This window comes from Conger conger, chromosome 17 (assembly GCF_963514075.1).
Source record: "Conger conger chromosome 17, fConCon1.1, whole genome shotgun sequence".
In the NCBI taxonomy this organism is placed as follows: Eukaryota; Metazoa; Chordata; class Actinopteri; order Anguilliformes; family Congridae; genus Conger; species Conger conger.
The window spans coordinates 25945827-25962106 of NC_083776.1; the positions used below are offsets into that span (position 1 = coordinate 25945827).

The 16280-nt window shown below is 42.6% G+C and overlaps 2 protein-coding genes across 2 annotated transcripts in view; one reads left to right on the top strand and one right to left on the bottom strand.

The window, feature by feature from the left end:
- The first annotated feature begins 351 nt into the window (after positions 1 to 351).
- On the top strand, positions 352 to 10385 carry LOC133116669 (transmembrane protein 41A-A-like). The gene is made up of 5 exons (XM_061226505.1): positions 352 to 613; positions 5025 to 5175; positions 5692 to 5853; positions 6921 to 7059; positions 7350 to 10385. Exons 1-5 carry the CDS (start codon positions 453 to 455, stop codon positions 7568 to 7570), a joined length of 834 nt encoding a protein of 277 aa, XP_061082489.1. The 5' UTR covers positions 352 to 452; the 3' UTR covers positions 7571 to 10385.
- A 79-nt stretch (positions 10386 to 10464) lies between these two features.
- LOC133116813 (insulin-like growth factor 2 mRNA-binding protein 2) overlaps positions 10465 to 16280 on the bottom strand; it is a 56610-nt gene continuing 50794 nt past the window's right edge. The window contains exon 16 of the mRNA XM_061226783.1: positions 10465 to 16204. Within this exon, the coding sequence (XP_061082767.1) occupies positions 16109 to 16204 (96 nt within the window). The 3' untranslated portion in view covers positions 10465 to 16108. The remainder of the gene's footprint in view (positions 16205 to 16280) is intronic.

A 16280-nucleotide genomic window follows, 5' to 3' on the forward strand; every position in this document is an offset into this window, starting at 1 on the left:
GGAAACTAATTTAATGGACGGGAAGTGAAAAGCGATTTTATAAATGGTCTGGTAATCCGTCTGCATTTATATAGCGCCTTTATCCAATGCGCTGCACAATTGATGGTTCTCATTCGCCCATTCGCAGACATACTCACACACCAACGGCAATTGGGGGTTAGGTGTCTTGCTCAGGGACACATTGCCAGACGACTGCTCTTACCCCCTGAGCCAATGTCATCAACTGCCTATCATAACTTGATTTGATCGTCTAGCTTCAGAGCAGCTTGATCGATATGGATCTGGGTACCGATTAGGATAAGGCGGATGCACGTGACCTGTGTTGTCAGTCCATCCTCCCATAACGTTCCGCTGTATGTCAACACTCTATTCTGCAGTTCCGCCCTCCTCGCAGTTACAGTAGCTTTAGTGCTGCGGATCAAACGCTTTCAAGCTGCAACTTGGTTGGAACCATGCGCTCTATTTCAGGTTTAATTGCTGTGGTCGTCTCGGCTACTTTTTATCTCTATCTTCTGTCTTCATACCTCCCTCCGGGACCGCGACACTTTCGCCAGGAAAACGAAAGAGAGAAGTCTGTAGAAGACAGGGACGAATTGGTAGTCGAAGAATACAGGTAGTTATAACGTTACTGGCTAAATAACAACCAGACTTGACATTTCTGTAATTGACAGAATATTGCTAGCTAGCTTTTTTGTTTGCTATCATTAGCTGACGTAATATATTTAGCAACGGCGGCCACACTAGTTATACCGTTACTAACGTTAGCTACCCAACTGTTCGTTAACTATCTAGCATAGATAACATTAACTTAGCTAGCCAGCTGACTAACTTGGATAACACATTCACCAGCTAGTTTGCATGTGCGAGCTAGCCAGGTTCGTTCTGATGGAAATTGTTGTTTAGCATGGGCTCCTTTTGACGAATGTGCTCTAAATACATTGAGGTATTGCTAAATTCTCCCTACTGTTCATTTTCAGTTAGCGAGTGCCTAGTTGTCACGGTGACTAGCTGCCCAACGTTTGCTGTAGTATTCTGTTTTCTGTCCTGTGTTTAAATTACATAACTAGTGGGCGAGCTGACTTCGCTACTTAAACAAGGCGAGTAATATAGTCTCCAAGACGAATGAAACTCGCCACACAAAGTAGCAGGTGATCGGTAAACTTTATTTGCTATTTAAAAGTGTTTAGGAAAATTTAAGGAAATCTTCATGTAAGAGTAGCTACCTTCCCAGCATTGTATATTGAGCTGTCAATGGTCCCGACTCCACGTCTCTCCCTAGTTTGCAAAACTGTACAATTAATATTGACTTATGTTAAGAAATTACACATCTACGGTACACTGAGAGCAGCTCAAGGCCAATAAATATGGGGCCATCAACACGTGATTATCTTGATGATAAGGCAAGTTTAAATGTAGGAACAAAGTCCCTGAAGATAACCTCAGTTTGCAAAAGCAATATTTCAGGCAATTATATTATATTTTGAAATTTTGCTTGTGCTAGACACTTGAACATAAAATGTAAAAATATGCCATCTAATTCATAATTTGTATTAAGCATTCTGCAAACTAGTGCCGACAAACATGTTCCGTTATTAAGTTTTGAGCAAAAATATATGCTATGTTTAATTTCACATTCAAACTCTTTTCTCTGCTAGAGGTCTTTTTCTGAACTTTCTTAATGTAGCACAAAACAGCTGATCATGTTGACTGTACACAGTTTGTATTTGCCTGTGCACACAGCCAAGTGTGTCTCAAGAGCTTTGTCAGGAATCTGCTGCTTAGGACGGTATCACATGTTATCTGTTCATGAGCGTTCAGTATTTACAGCCCATCTCATTGACAAAAAGGTTAGACCTAAAGACTTTTCAAACTGTTTTGCTAATATAGAATTACACAGGCTGCATGAAAATAGTGCTGCGTCTGTCATAATATCTATTAATTTATCTGAAATGGTGTGCTACTTTTGTTCTTTGACATGTCCTTTTCAAAGACAGCTTAAATAATTATGTAAATAATTGGTTTACTCTTGCAGGCTATATGAATGTGTATACAGTTGACACGTTACTGGTTAAATAGGTCTAGCCACTCATGGCTGCAACAGTGATGCCCCTGCTGGGATTTGAGCCTGCAAACTTTATATTTAGAAGCTAGGTTCCACAGCAACCACGGCTCAATCAAGTTATATGAGCCAAACACCTTTTTGACTTTTAAATTGGATCTGTTTAATACTTTGCTTAACTTCATGAAAATGTTCTGATTGACTGGGTTAAGGTCTGACAAACCTTGCTAGCCCACTAGATAGCCTATGTGTGCGTGTACTTGCAGTAGGTGTGAGGCTGCATTGCAACTAGCCAGTGAATATCCAGTAGTTCCTGCAGTCTGCATAGAGAGCGGCTGAGTTGGAGACTTGCGTAAGGGTTAGCCCTTGAGAAGTATAGAGTTCCACTTGCCCCCTGTCTCTTGATGAATACAGCTTGATGGTGCCCTTGAAGGGATTAGAAGTTAATGTCAGTTGATTGCTGATGACTTCCCGTGCCTGAGGCACTGACTCGATCGCCATGGCCTAACTACAGCAGCCATGGTCCATGGCTTCCCTGCTTCAGTAAACCCTTTTGTCCATGACATTGTTCCACCATTTATAATGGGAATTAAATATAGGATACAGTTTAAAGCCAGAAATGCAACATATGCAAAAAGTAACTCAGAAACTCCTTACAGTGTCTACACAGTTCTCCGAGCGCACAGGGGAATATGAGACCAAGTATTGACATTAAATGTTCTGCATGCCTATTGGGCACCACCAAGTCCCTTGCACTAGACCTGCATACTTACAAAATACAATCCTATAATGACAAATATAATAGCTGTAGGGTGTTTTCATAAAGGAGCAGTTAAATATCTCATAGCTTGGAGCTTTCTTTTAAACATAGCCTACATTATTTGCCTGTATTGCAGTTGAACTTTTATAGAGCTTTTTTTTTTTAATGGCGTCCGCTTTGCATACATGAAATGTGCAGAGCTATTCACTGATGCTAATTGGCACAGTGGAAGTGCTCCACCTGGGAATTGAGTTTTGATAAAAAGTCTGTGAGCGCTACTCCTCCCTGCTGTGTGTGACTGTGGGGACTCCATACCGTACGAATGGTCTCCTTAGAGATTATTGCAGAAAGTGAGGTCAACAAGAGGAATTCAAGCCATGGGACCCTAGGGAGCCAAACTGGAATACACGTTCTAATGCTAGTCTTGCTGTTGCGCACAGACCCAGAGATAAATCAATGGATAATGCGGGGTTTTTTTTTTTTTACTCATGGAGTAATGCGACATTCGGCCCTTTATTCGCAGAAGTTGGTAAATTGGCTCTTTAATGTTAGAGAATTAGCATATAACACCTGTGATTTTTCTTTGTGAACAGAACAGAAGAGTCCGTTCTTCCCACACGAGGACAGCGTAGCTGCAGGGTTACTGTAGCTCCTCGCTCAGTCAGCCCGGCTCACAGAGATGTCCTTATGTAAGAGAGTGCACAGGAATAACAACCAGCCTGCAGCTGGAATGCCTGACAGCTTCCACATTCGTGTTGAGAGAGGGGCCATTTACATCAGCAGGGGTGTCAGAGTAAAACACGTTTTTTCCTCTTTATGGCCCGGTAAATTGTTACATTATGAATACTGAAATAATGCAGTTTGCTCTGCTGACTGCTTAAGACGTACTACATGCAACTGTGAAAGCCCTGTTGGGTAATGACAAACTGTTCTCAGTCAGGTATGTGGTGGTTGTCATTGGCTTACGTTATCCTCCTTTGAATCAGATATTCGACAACAGGACGTATTGAGTTGTACTGAGCAATCACAGCCAAATAACATAAGTGAGGTTGGAAATATAAGAACCCAGTGGCCCAGAGTCAGAAGGCATTTTCAATTGTGTTTGTGGACTGTGGCTGTTTCAGTGCTGCTGTCTCAACTGAAATCACACGGTTAACACAAGTGGCACCTTGCAGACTCGTATGAATTTCTCCATGGCAACCGAGTAGAATGCTGTGCTGCTTTCTAGGTTTCCAAAGCCAGCGGGCGTGCTTTCCCCCCCTGTAGGAGTAACGCTGAAAGGGGAGTAGCAGGGTTTGCAGTATGTCCCTCCCAAGGAGGTCGGAGGGAAATGAAACCCTCGGTAGCTTCATCGCCCCCCACCAGAGACAGCTTGTGTGCTCGGGTAGGAGTGGCCTAAAGCAGCACTGGCCAATGAGAAAGCGATACACGATTCAGCGTGAATGCCATCCAGTGGTGAGCTGGCAGATTTAGATTTGGGACAGCTCTGTTTGTTTGTAGAGTATTGTATAGAGTAGAGGGCTTTAACTCTATCTGCTGTTCAGCATGATTGGTCCTGTTTCTGTCTTGATTGAATCCACCCTCCTTGTAGAGGCTCTTCCAACATTTTTCTTGTACAGAAGGATTGCCATGTTTTTTTCTTTTCTTTATTACTCTATTTAATTTACCTGGTACTTTCTCTTATATTATTATTAGATATTTCTTCTTTTATTCCAATTATCTGACATGGTCCAGAGTCTGATTCATGCAGAATTCTGCAAGTGGCATCTTCCTCAGTATTTAAATGTCATTCATCTTTAAAAGGCCTTTTTAGAAATAGTGCAGTTATAATGGTAACCCTGCATCAGTTGCTCCCCTCTGTCTGGCTTGTAATTGTTATCTTTTACACACATTTTAAGTCTTCATCCAGTTAAAATTTGTAAGACAAAAGACATTGGCTTAATTAAAAGCCTGTTCCTTTCGTAAGTAGATGGCAATCACGCTTGCTTTTTATGACTGTGCCTCGAGTGAAGATAGATTAGCCATCTTATTCAGCTGACTTACTCTTCAGCTGCATGGTAATTACCAGGAGCGCACCCTTTGTGTGAGTGCCCTTTTATTCAGAGTGTAGGAAACGCTGCCAGCAGCACTAAATACTGCTCCAGGGCTTGAGGTCTGTGTGCGTTCCTGTGCTGTGAAGAGTCTTCTCCCTGCGTCTGTCTCCAGCCTGAGGTTTCCGTCCGACCTGGAGGAGCTGCGGGAGCTGGCCGCCCTGCTGCAGTTCTATAAGACGGAGCACACGGCCTACGTGCTGCTGCTCTTCTGCAGCGCCTACATCTACAAGCAGTCCTTCGCCATCCCCGGCTCGTCCTTCCTGGTGAGCGTGTGAGGACGTCCGCGCTGGTTTACCCGCTCCCTGTGTCTCGCCCTGCCGTTCCCCTGCTCCCTGTGTGTGACCCGGTGTTCCCCTGCTCCCTGTGTGTGACCCTGGTGTTCCTCTGCTCCCTGTGTCTCGCCCAGCCATTCCCCTGCTCCCTGTGTGTGACCCGGCGTTCCCCTGCTCCCTGTGTGTGACCCGGCGTTCCCCTTCTCACTGTGTCTGGCCCTGGTGTTCCTCTGCTCCCTGTGTCTGGCCCTGGTGTTCCTCTGCTCCTTGTGTCTGGCCCTGGTGTTCCTCTGCTCCCTGTGTGTGACCCGGTGTTCCCCTGCTCCCTGTGTCTGGCCCTGGTGTTCCCCTGCTCCCTGTGTCCGGTCCTGCCTTGGGCAGTGTTAGAGTGTGTCTATAAGTCTGTGTGAGTGTGATAGTGTGTGTGTGTGTGTGTGTGTGTGTGTGTGAGATGAGACGAGACCCAAAGTCCATGCCAGTGAGCCTCCATTCTGCTGTCTTCCCCAGAACGTCCTGGCGGGGGCGCTGTTTGGCCCCTGGCTGGGCCTGCTGCTTGCCTGCCTGCTCACCACTGTGGGGTCCACCTTCTGCTACTTGCTGTCTCAGGTGTTCGGCAAAACCTACATCGTGCGGCTCTTCCCAGACAAGGTGGCTGTATTGCAGGGGAAGGTATGTGACCCAGAGACATCGTCTGTCCATCAATCCCACAAATCCCTGCCTGTCCATCAATGCCACCAGCTATTCTTATGCAACCCTGTTTCTGCCCTGCCGCTGTCATTAACAATCTATCAGCCGGCGGCAGTGCAGTGGTCGATGCCTGTAATATTGAATAGCATCCACTTGGTGGCAGCATTTAACTAATATCTTTCTCTACAGTTGAAATGTGTTCTAAACATCATACACCTGAAGTCAATACTGTGTGTATGAGATAGGGAGGTGGGGTTCAAGACAACATAAATGCCACACAAAGAGTAAGGAAAGTTCAGGACGGGTTAGACGGCTCCCCTGACAGGAGTTACAGAGGCCTCTACTCTCCCAGCCAACTCACTTACTGTACATGGCTGAGAACCATATCTGGTGTGCTAAATTACTGTATACTGTACAGATCATATTTTTCTTGATTAAGTGAATTATTTTTTTAAATATGAGAACTACACACAAGTAAAAATGTCCTAAACAGATTTGTACTAGAAATAAATCATGACATATGGTTCAAAACATTGTGTCATGTTTGCAAGAAGGATACAAGTTAAACAATACAGACAACATATAAATATTAATTATGAAAATGCTGTGTCAAGAGCTGTGCTGCCTCTCTCTGTAATAGATGTTTTAATCATGGCAGTTCAACTCAGAGTCATGCTATGCTGGCGAGATGGCCTGTAAGTAGCCTGATCAGTGGGCTAACGGTCTTCTGTCAGTCTTAGTCTCTCTCCTCACCTTTATATTTAGCGCAGAGAGTAAACGCTTCTGTTTATAAATACACCCCTCTGCTTTTACACTGCCCTCACCCCTCTCCCTCCCTCCCTCTCTCTATCCCTCCCTCCCTCACCCCTCTCCCTCCCTCCCTCTCTCCCTCTCTCTCTCCCTCCCTCCCTCCCTCTCTCTTTCCCTCCCTCCCTCTCTCTCTCCGTCTCTCTCTCTCTCCCTCCTTCCCTCTCTCTCTCCCTCTCTCTCTCTCCCTCCCTCTCTCCCTCTCTCCCTCCCTCCCTCTCTCCCTCCCTCCCTCCCTCCAGGTGGAGGAGAACAGGAGCAGTTTGTTTTTCTTCCTCCTCTTCCTGCGGTTCTTCCCCATGACTCCTAACTGGTTCCTGAACGTCACCGCCCCCATCCTCAACATCCCCATCACCCTCTTCTTCCTCTCCGTCTTCATTGGTGAGTTTCCTCCATCGCTGAGTGGGGCTGGACTCTGGTGGTCTGGTGGTCACTGACACCTGTTCTGTGTCATGCTCAATGTGTAATGCTCATTCCACTAATGCTAATCTTTATTATAGTTTAGGACATAGACAGGGCGTCTTTCACATTATTTTATTTACAGATACCCTATAAATAGCGTTTTTTTATTTTTTTTAAACCATGGGGTAAATTAAGCAATGAAAGTTTGCTGAAGGGTGCATGCTCATTGCACAGGATTTAGCTATTACAGCGCCGTCTCCCCGCCCCAGGCCTGATCCCGTACAACTTCATCTGCGTACGGACCGGCTCCATCCTGTCGGAGATCTCGTCCCTGGATAACCTGCTGTCCTGGGGATCCCTGCTCCAGCTGCTGGCCATAGCCTGCGCTGCCCTGCTGCCCGGCACGCTGATCCGCCACTACGGCCGCGCCCAGCTCAAACTGCAGGGGCTGGAGCGCAACGGCCACGCCCTGGACAAGAAGAGCACATGACCGGGGCCGCCCCGCCCACAACGCCTTCTCACGCACACACGCCATCACCCGCTTCATATTCAAAGGGAAAATATTGTCGTTTTTTTATTTCAAATCTGTTTTGTTTCGTTTTTTTGTCTTGAAAACATCTGCCCTTGAAGAAAACAAATCCGGCTGAAGCCTTCTGGCTTTTTCAAATCTTTATTTTTTTATTTTGTGTCATGTATTTATTTTATCTAGAGGATTACGTTTCCTTTGAGAAACAGTGTCAGGTGGTTTTGTGTTACATGTACTTTCATGTGTGAAGTTGGTTTGTCTGTATCCTGATTCTTCTGCTCCATTTGAGCTGAAAGACTCAATCTCCCAGCAGCCCCTTCTTCTCCCGGCTGCTACGTCCTCTGGAGAAAGCTGAAGAGGGGGTGGATGGTTAGGGAGCTGTGGAAGACAGGGATCACACTGAGACGTCCATGTTATGAGTCCATGAATCTGCACACAGCAAGCGACTCTTCACGACAGCCTTCATAGCCAGCACCAGCAGGAACAAACCTGTATGTTTGTGTGCAAGTGTATGTCCATGTACACTTGTGTGAAACATTGGTCATTTTTTTATGTTCATGATATGTGCCCACCATTTATTTTACAATCTTCGGTGCTGCTTTTACTAGACAGAATACTCTACTTTGACCAGTGGAATGTCTTTCTGAAGAAATTCATGCTCAAAAGGGAGTAAACGGGCATAAAACACAGTGTCCACTGTTTTTAAAAACACGAGTCTGAGGACAAAACTTTTATCTTGGTACATTATGAATATGAGCCTTTTCCCTGATGGCTTGGACCTGTAGGCTCCTATATGGTTCAAATCTCTGGAGCATGTGTGTGTCTTAAGAGATTTTTGCACACATGTTTCAATCCTTATTCTTAAAGTGCTTGGACTTGTAACACAGCCTCATCAACACCAAGGGTTAATAGTATATTACGAGACACCAAAATGTCTGATCTTCAAGTGCCTTACTAAATGCCCCCATCAACATCCACCTACACCAGATAACTACCTCGATGCAATGGGGACAGTACATCTCATTCATTATTAACTTGGTCATGAAACAATATATGTTCACTAATCTATGAACATTATAGACGATCCTTTGTTTACGAGAGCAAATCCATTTTTATTGCTGTTGGCTGCGTATAGCCAGAATCGAGTTTATTGCAACTCAGCTGTGAATGGCATCAGTATTCACCAATGGCGTGCAGAGACAGTATGACCCGCCCACCAGGGCCCAGTGCTGTAATCCCTGGTGTTTCTGGAACTGCATACTGCTTACTGCATGAGAAACCCGCGTCATACACGTGAACCATCCGTAGTGTGTGTATGAGCGAGTGTGACTGAATTCACTTTTCAGTATCAAGGCTGCTTTTGTTTTGTGTGTCCTGATAATCTGGGAATACCGTTTTTGTTCATTAAAAAAAATCAGAGGGAGATTTATTTCTTGTTGATGTCCCCATATGAAGGAACAACATCCTGAAATAATTGCAGTTTAAATTGCTCTAGCTGTATTATTATTATTACTTGACATACCAATAACATATTTGACATTTTTAAATATGTTCTGCTAAAAGTGTTGTCCAACATCTTTCAAACTTTCAACCATGTCAGCACAAGTTGTGACGGTAGGGAAAAAAACAATACCTTTGTATTATCCAGTATGGTTTGGCCACCGATAAAAGTGATGGCCATTATTTTCTCACAGAACCTTGTGTTAACAACACAAATAAATGAATGTATTTTCATACTGCTATACTATAGCAAGCAATTGTACTGGACTATTCTAAATCAAGGGTGTGAAACTATTTTTACATCCACATGTAAATAATATCTGTGACGTGTTTCCTCATGGGAGGTCCAGCGGTAAAGTGTTCCGTTCACAGTGACTGACTGCTTAGACAATGGGAAGTGGTTTTTTTGCCGAACTTGACTTGTTTGGTCATCTACTCTGCATTTTTCAATTTTTCATTTTCCAGTGTTCCTAAAGCAAGCGTAGATGACCTTGAAGACAAAGTTATCTGGGATCTATTAAGGGGAAACCCCTTTGTCCTCCTGCTCCCCTTCTGTTTGTCGTTCTCGCGGTTGTGTGTGCATTTGTGTTTGCATTATGTGGGATTCAGTGTGAGTTGTGCATACATCTTACATCTCAGCCATGTCCAGAGTTTGCCTTTTGATTGTTTTTCTGCAACTTGTGTTTGTTGTGTATACTGAGTTTACCCAGCCCAATTTGCCTGACAAGTCTTTTGGATGTACAATGCCGTGTCTTATTGAGTTTAAGTATTGCAAAGTATAGTATTTCAGTATTTTGTTTACACACACACACAGACACACACACACTCACCTGTCACTGTACAGGTCTACCTAATAAAGTGGTCACTGAGTGTATAGTATATATGCTTTACTGTTCTTAAGAGATGTCCCAGCCTAAGTGCTCATCCAAAAAGAACAGTTAACTATCAAACCTAAAAGAACCCTCAGCAGGTCTGGCCTACACAGTCACTGTGGTGATGCTGGTCCTGGGGCACTCTCACTCGGAGAGGAACTGCTGTTTTCACATAGTAGGCACAGTCACAATGAATTATGAGATGAACAAAACGACCTAATCTGTATACATACTCCCAGCTCCCACGTTAAGCATGGTTTCAGTCCCTGCGTCTCTGCACACATCCACACGTATCATGTATATATGGAATGTGATTAACTTTTTTAAGTGCAACATTGTTTGTAAACGTACTTTGGTTTGGTTCTATCTCTATTGGGCTCTAATAAAGACTTGAACATTTCCTCTGATTCTTGTTTTATCCTGGTGTATAATTCTGACGGTTCCAAATAATTAAACAGGACACAAAAATAGCACAGAGCAAATGTGTCGTTTTGAAGACTTTCTTTATTGCTCATATCACGGTTGGTCAGCAGTACAGTTCATCCACAATTCAAAACAACAGCACAGCATTTGTGACCAGAGAGGTAAGGATCCCCTTAATCCAGCACAATGGTCCTCCTCCACAGTTTCCTCCATGGCCATACATGATAAATCAGTGAACTGGGAGTCTGACCCAGGATGCCCAAAACAACAAAAGAAACTCCAGTGGTGAGATTCTACTGTGAAAAATCTAAACTAGACGTGTGATATGCAAGAACATATTTTTACAACCTATGACAGTTGCCAAGCAACATCTGCCACTACTTCATCCAACAGCACAAGGAGAAGCTAGTTCAGTGTTCTTTAAGTCAGAACGTCACTTCACACCTGGGGTCCACCTCCCATTGTGGCTTCTCTCTCCAGCTCAACGCTCAGTCAGGCCCAATGGCCAAATTGTAGAGCTTTTAACAGCTTTTAACAGAGCTTTTGCTTTGAAGATGCAGTCAAATGCTCCAATATCTTCATTTTATTGAGGCAAAACTGCGTACTGATTTTTATTTGACATCTTGGTATTTAGCCTACAAATTATGTGAGGCTGTTATTAAATTTTTTTCTATGTATATTTGTGAACATCTATCTGCAAATTGATGCAACTGTATCAGTTAAGCCTAATTGCTGGGATAATTAATTCACATCATTGAACAACTGATTACTCTTAAGCAGAAGGCTTGCTTGTAAATCTAATTCAGTTAAGGAATTTAAATAATCCACAGAAACACCTTAATTCTATCCAAGCTGTTGTAACAAACATACTTCTAACAATCCACATAAGGTTGTAAGAAAATTTTTTCAGTGCATACAAAACCAATGTCAAATCAAGGTCAGAGTTTAAAAGCTCAATAAAATGCAATTCGTTGAGATCTGGAGTCTTGTACACAAGGCAGGTCCCCATTGTCTAACACTGTTCAGTCAAAACCAGCAGATAGTGAATTTTACCAAACAAACAGTGCCATGCCAAAAACTGAAATGTACCCACTACCTTTCAATGTGTAGTCCATAGAATTACAGATAAGCAGTATTGTTAATAGATGGACAAGGCTTCAGACCCTGCTATAGACCGCTTCCCACCACAGCCATCCATGCAGGAGACAGCTTCCATTAAAACATGAAAAAACCTAGAATCTAGTAAGTCCCTGGCTTGATATTCACGTCACTTTCGATACGTCCCACCCTCACCCAAAGCCATCATACAAATGTCCATGCTCTACTCTGCAAGTACCAGGTCTGTGAAGTAGGATATCCCCGTTAATATTGGCTCCCTCAGTGAGGCCAGAGAATTGACCGCTCAAGGCTGCTGAGTGACTGTGATTTTTTTAGTCTTTTAAAAGACTCAATGACAGCTTTGAGTGAACAGACAATGCGTGTTGCACCACACACTATGATAGAAACTTGTTGAAGATGACAATTATTTATGGAATCCAATTAGCAAAGTGGCCAAAAGGTTAGTGTTTGCAGGAAAATAGAAATTAATTTCACCTACGATATGTCAGTTAGGCGTTTCTGGAAATGATCGATGAATATTTTTGCACTGGAAAAGTTATAAAATCATTAACTGTACAAAGCTACAAAAAACAATAAATCCTTTTGGGTGGGGTTGGGGACAGGACCATCACAAAAACTCCACCCAAATGCTTTTAAATCTAACAACCACAGCCATTTACTAAAGCAGCTCACCTTGTTGGAATGAGACTGAGCTGATCACTTTGTGTGAAATAAGTTGAAATTTTATCTATGAAATCCCTTTGAAACAGAGAAACACTCTTTAAAAAACAGCACAGCCTTAAGAGTCCTTGACAGAGAAAAATAAGATACCCTGGAGTGGGAGTTTCCCTTGCATACTCGCAGACTGCAGAAATCTCATGCATACTGCATGGCTTGGCCGTGTTGTTAAGCAAGGTTTGCATCGATTCTCTGTTGTATAATTATTCAAATCTGTCACCCAGTTCCTGTTTGGGAAAGAAACCACTTGTATTACAAGTGTTTAATCAGATCAGTGGAAATTTCTGAGTAGCGAGATTTCCACAGCTAATTCAGTTAGATGTGTTATTTGAAAGTCATAAATCTTGTAAAATAAGATTGGGCCAGATGTGTTCTGTTGAGTGAAAACTGACATCTCCAGTGTTTCCACTGTGTGGGAACAACATGTCCACATCTGTGATGACCCAAATTTTTCCATTCTAAGAGGACTGTCTTGTTGAATGTGACAAGGAGTGTGGTGTTTGTGACAGTCACTGGACAGTATACACCATTTTGAAACATTGTCATACAAGTGCATTTGATTTCTTCTCATTTTGCCTATAGGGACAAAACAGAACAGTGAATTTTGAGCTTGCATAGCCCATACAGTCCTCAAGGGACAGCAAAATGCAATTTAAAAATTGCTGAACCATATAGTTAGACCCTTTGCTAATGTACCATCATAACTGAAGTTCAAATAAAGGGAGTCTGCACTTTGTAGGATTGAGAGCAAATCCCAACACTGGTGTCGCCACTGGTCTGTACAGATCTGACACTATACTGTAAGACACATAGGCCTTTGCTTTCTCATTTTCTGAAACTGTGGCCTCTCTGTGCGTTGATTCATTCATTCTAAAAGTGAATTGGCCTTTGTTTCTGAGAGGTAATTAAAATTGTTACAGCACAGCAGAATAGTGTAGGAGGTTAAAGACAAGACATAAGTCTAGATTTAAACGTGTAGAGTACAGAAAAAGTACAAAAGACAGAACCACAGTCCCAAAGGATACAAGTGTAAGTCGATGAACACAGTTACTGAAGAGAGGAAAATCAATGCACTAGTGACTCTACTGTACACTTTTAGCAACAGTTAACAGTTTCTTCCTCCTGTACAGTGATGGCCCACAGACTAGCCTATTAATGATGTCACACTCTACACTGTACATAAAAACTAAGAGCCTTTCTATGTGCTTCTGCAGCTGCTCTCCTTTTCCCAGAGCATATCATTTCTGAAAGAGGCTGGTCTTACCAGCTCTCAAATCTCTTTGCTACACATAAAACCATATGTTCATTTAATGTATATTTTACAGTTTTCAGTAAACAACACTGTCTATTGCCTTTGTGATCAGTAATAGCATTTCTTTCTTCGTTGATGTAATGTTTATTGAAATGAGTACACTGTATCTTCACGCAGAACCCCACCAAGCAGGCATGTACCCGTTCACAGTCTCCCAATTATTTTCAAAACTGTAATAATCATAGCTAATTATTATTATAATATTAAAATCTTAAAAGGGGTCCATTCAAAAAAAGGAGCCCAATAAATGTACAGTTTCAAATACTTAGACTGCTAAAAAAAGTAAGTTGGACTTTAAAAGTTTAGATTTATTATTTTTTCTTATTCCCTATTTTTATTTAAAAAAATAAAACAATGATCAAAACTATCAGTTTTACAAGGCATATAAAATGTGTAAGAAGGGAAATGAAAGAATGAACTGAGGTACCCTGATGCCTGAGGTAGGTAGATCACAAAGCTCATATGCGCACGCCGCACACCCACACCAAAGTAACGCCACCGTCTGTTCGTTCACCTGATTCAGTACAATTATTACCCTTGTTCACATTTTCAATGTAAAACGCTTCCCTTCAGTATAACATGGCAGTGTCCCACCAAACAAAGCATCTTCGTTTTGTTTTTGTTTTTTAAACAAAGGGAATTTTGTTTCGCTTTTTTTTCTTGCCACTATATTTTCATGACAAAGTAGGAAAAATGTATTCATAAATATTTCTTTAATTTTATACGCACGCGCGCATACACACACAAAACCTACAAATACATACATTCGAGCAAGTACACCCACACACGCACACACGGTGCACACATATACATACATTCAAGCACGCATGTCGACACGTGTGCACGCAGAGACACAAACACACACGCTGTGTTTTTGGCCCTGAATTTGAAAACTTGGAAACACAGCAGATGTGACTGATGTTTCAGAATTGGATTTTTCTGCTCTGTGCTTCCATGGCAACTGAAATTAAGCACAGAAGCAATGACAAAGTTACCTGTACTTCCATCAAGCTGCTACCAAGAGCACCATAAGAGCACTGGGCAACTGAATGGCTAAACTTTACACATTTTAGCCATTCGGTTTGAAAAAGGCTATGTGTCAAACATTCACAGCTGTGATGTCATTTCTGTTAGCTCTGTGAAGGAGAGACTTAAAGCCAAACGCAGCTCTGTGTGTGAGTATGTGTGTGCCTGTGTGTTTGGGATGTCACAAGAATCGATACACCGGCACCAAGTCGATGCCTAAATTCAATGAGTGTGTGTGTGTGTGTGTGTGTGTGTGTGTGTGTGCGTGCCACAGCTCACAGAGTGCTTCACTGTTCAATTTCATAAACACAGAGCCAACCAGGCCCTTCCGTCACAGTTTATCTCACTCTATCTTACTCCAAGACTCAGCATAAGGCAAAAATGTGGTGCACATTCTATTAAAATGAACCTATGGCTCTTGGCTACTTCTCAACAAATAAAAGGTGCACTATGTTAAGATGTTAGTTTAACAGCGGTTGTTCTTTGTGGTTATTGTTGGCTTCTTTGTTAAATAAATCTCCCTCTCTTGGCAGTCAATTTGAAAACAGCTTCCAGACTGAATTTCCTCAGACTACACTTACGTATACACTGGATTAATAGTAGGATTAGTACCTGCTTATTCTTTGCCATGTATCTTTCTTCCTTATCCTAATGGCTGAACTAGAAGTCATCTCAATGCCCAAATGCTGCCGATTAATGAATGGTTAATAAACGTTTTTTTAAATCCAGGTGAAGAAAAGGTTGGTCAGGATGAAAGCAGAAACACACAGGGCAAAAGGAGAAAATGTCACAAAAACATTTGCCAGGGATGGCCCTGGTGTCGGAACGCCTGAGGTTAAGTGACAACAAAGAAAGATTCAAAATATTTCAATGATTTTCGATTTGTTAGCGCTTTTTCTGCTTGTTTGTTTTCTTAAAACATTCAAATGTAAATGCATAAAAGTCGTGTTCAAATTGTGTTTGGCAGTACCCTTTGCTATTGCCTGTGATTAAATGCTGAGGTTCACGTCTAAACAGCCTTTTTTTCACCTGCAGTATGATAATAATCACCCTCCATCCTACCTTTGTTTAATATATAGCCTATTATTCTTCCTAATATATATTAATACTGCTAAGGTTATCAAAACCTACAATCTGAATGTCAATGCCTTTGCTTTTAAAAGTCCTCCCCGTTCCCCACGTTGTCATGAAATCCAATTACATTTAGTATGACTTTTAGTCTGCTTCTGTTAGGCCTATGTTACTCCAACTACTGCGGCAGCATCTCACGGCACTACAGAAAACTTTCTCCGAATAATTTCTTTTTCGCTTTTAGTCTTTTGCTTGCGTTTTTAAAAATGTCACTTGTGTCAGCGTTCTCCAGTTTCCACTGCGTTGGCAGTGCACAGGAAGTCCTCTAGCCTTTGGCTCACACATTCCACAAGTGAAGTTCTTTGGTTTGGTTCCCAGCGCCGCCTTCCCGTTCTGCCTCCTCTCCTCCCGGTCGGAAAGGCTACATTCCTCAGCTGGTGCTCACTGGCGCCGCCCTGCTGGTCACTTGGAGTGGTGCGGCGAGGGAGCTCCCTGCTTGTGTTTTTGTTCCTGCTGTTTGACCTGTTGAATGATCTCCCTGATCTTCCGCTGTGCAGTCTGCAGACAGGAATAAAATCTGTGTCCACAGGAATGGGAAAGCATCCTACAGCGAGTATTGCATTATAAGAGTAAG

Excerpts from the sequence above, each read along its gene's own strand:
- LOC133116669 (XM_061226505.1), top strand. The coding sequence starts at position 453 with ATGCGCTCTATTTCAGGTTTAATTGCTGTGGTCGTCTCGGCTACTTTT. Across the intron at positions 5,854-6,920 it reads TGGCTGTATTGCAGGGGAAG|GTGGAGGAGAACAGGAGCAG; the intron begins GTATGTGACCCA and ends CCCTCCCTCCAG. Across the intron at positions 7,060-7,349 it reads CTTCCTCTCCGTCTTCATTG|GCCTGATCCCGTACAACTTC; the intron begins GTGAGTTTCCTC and ends TCCCCGCCCCAG.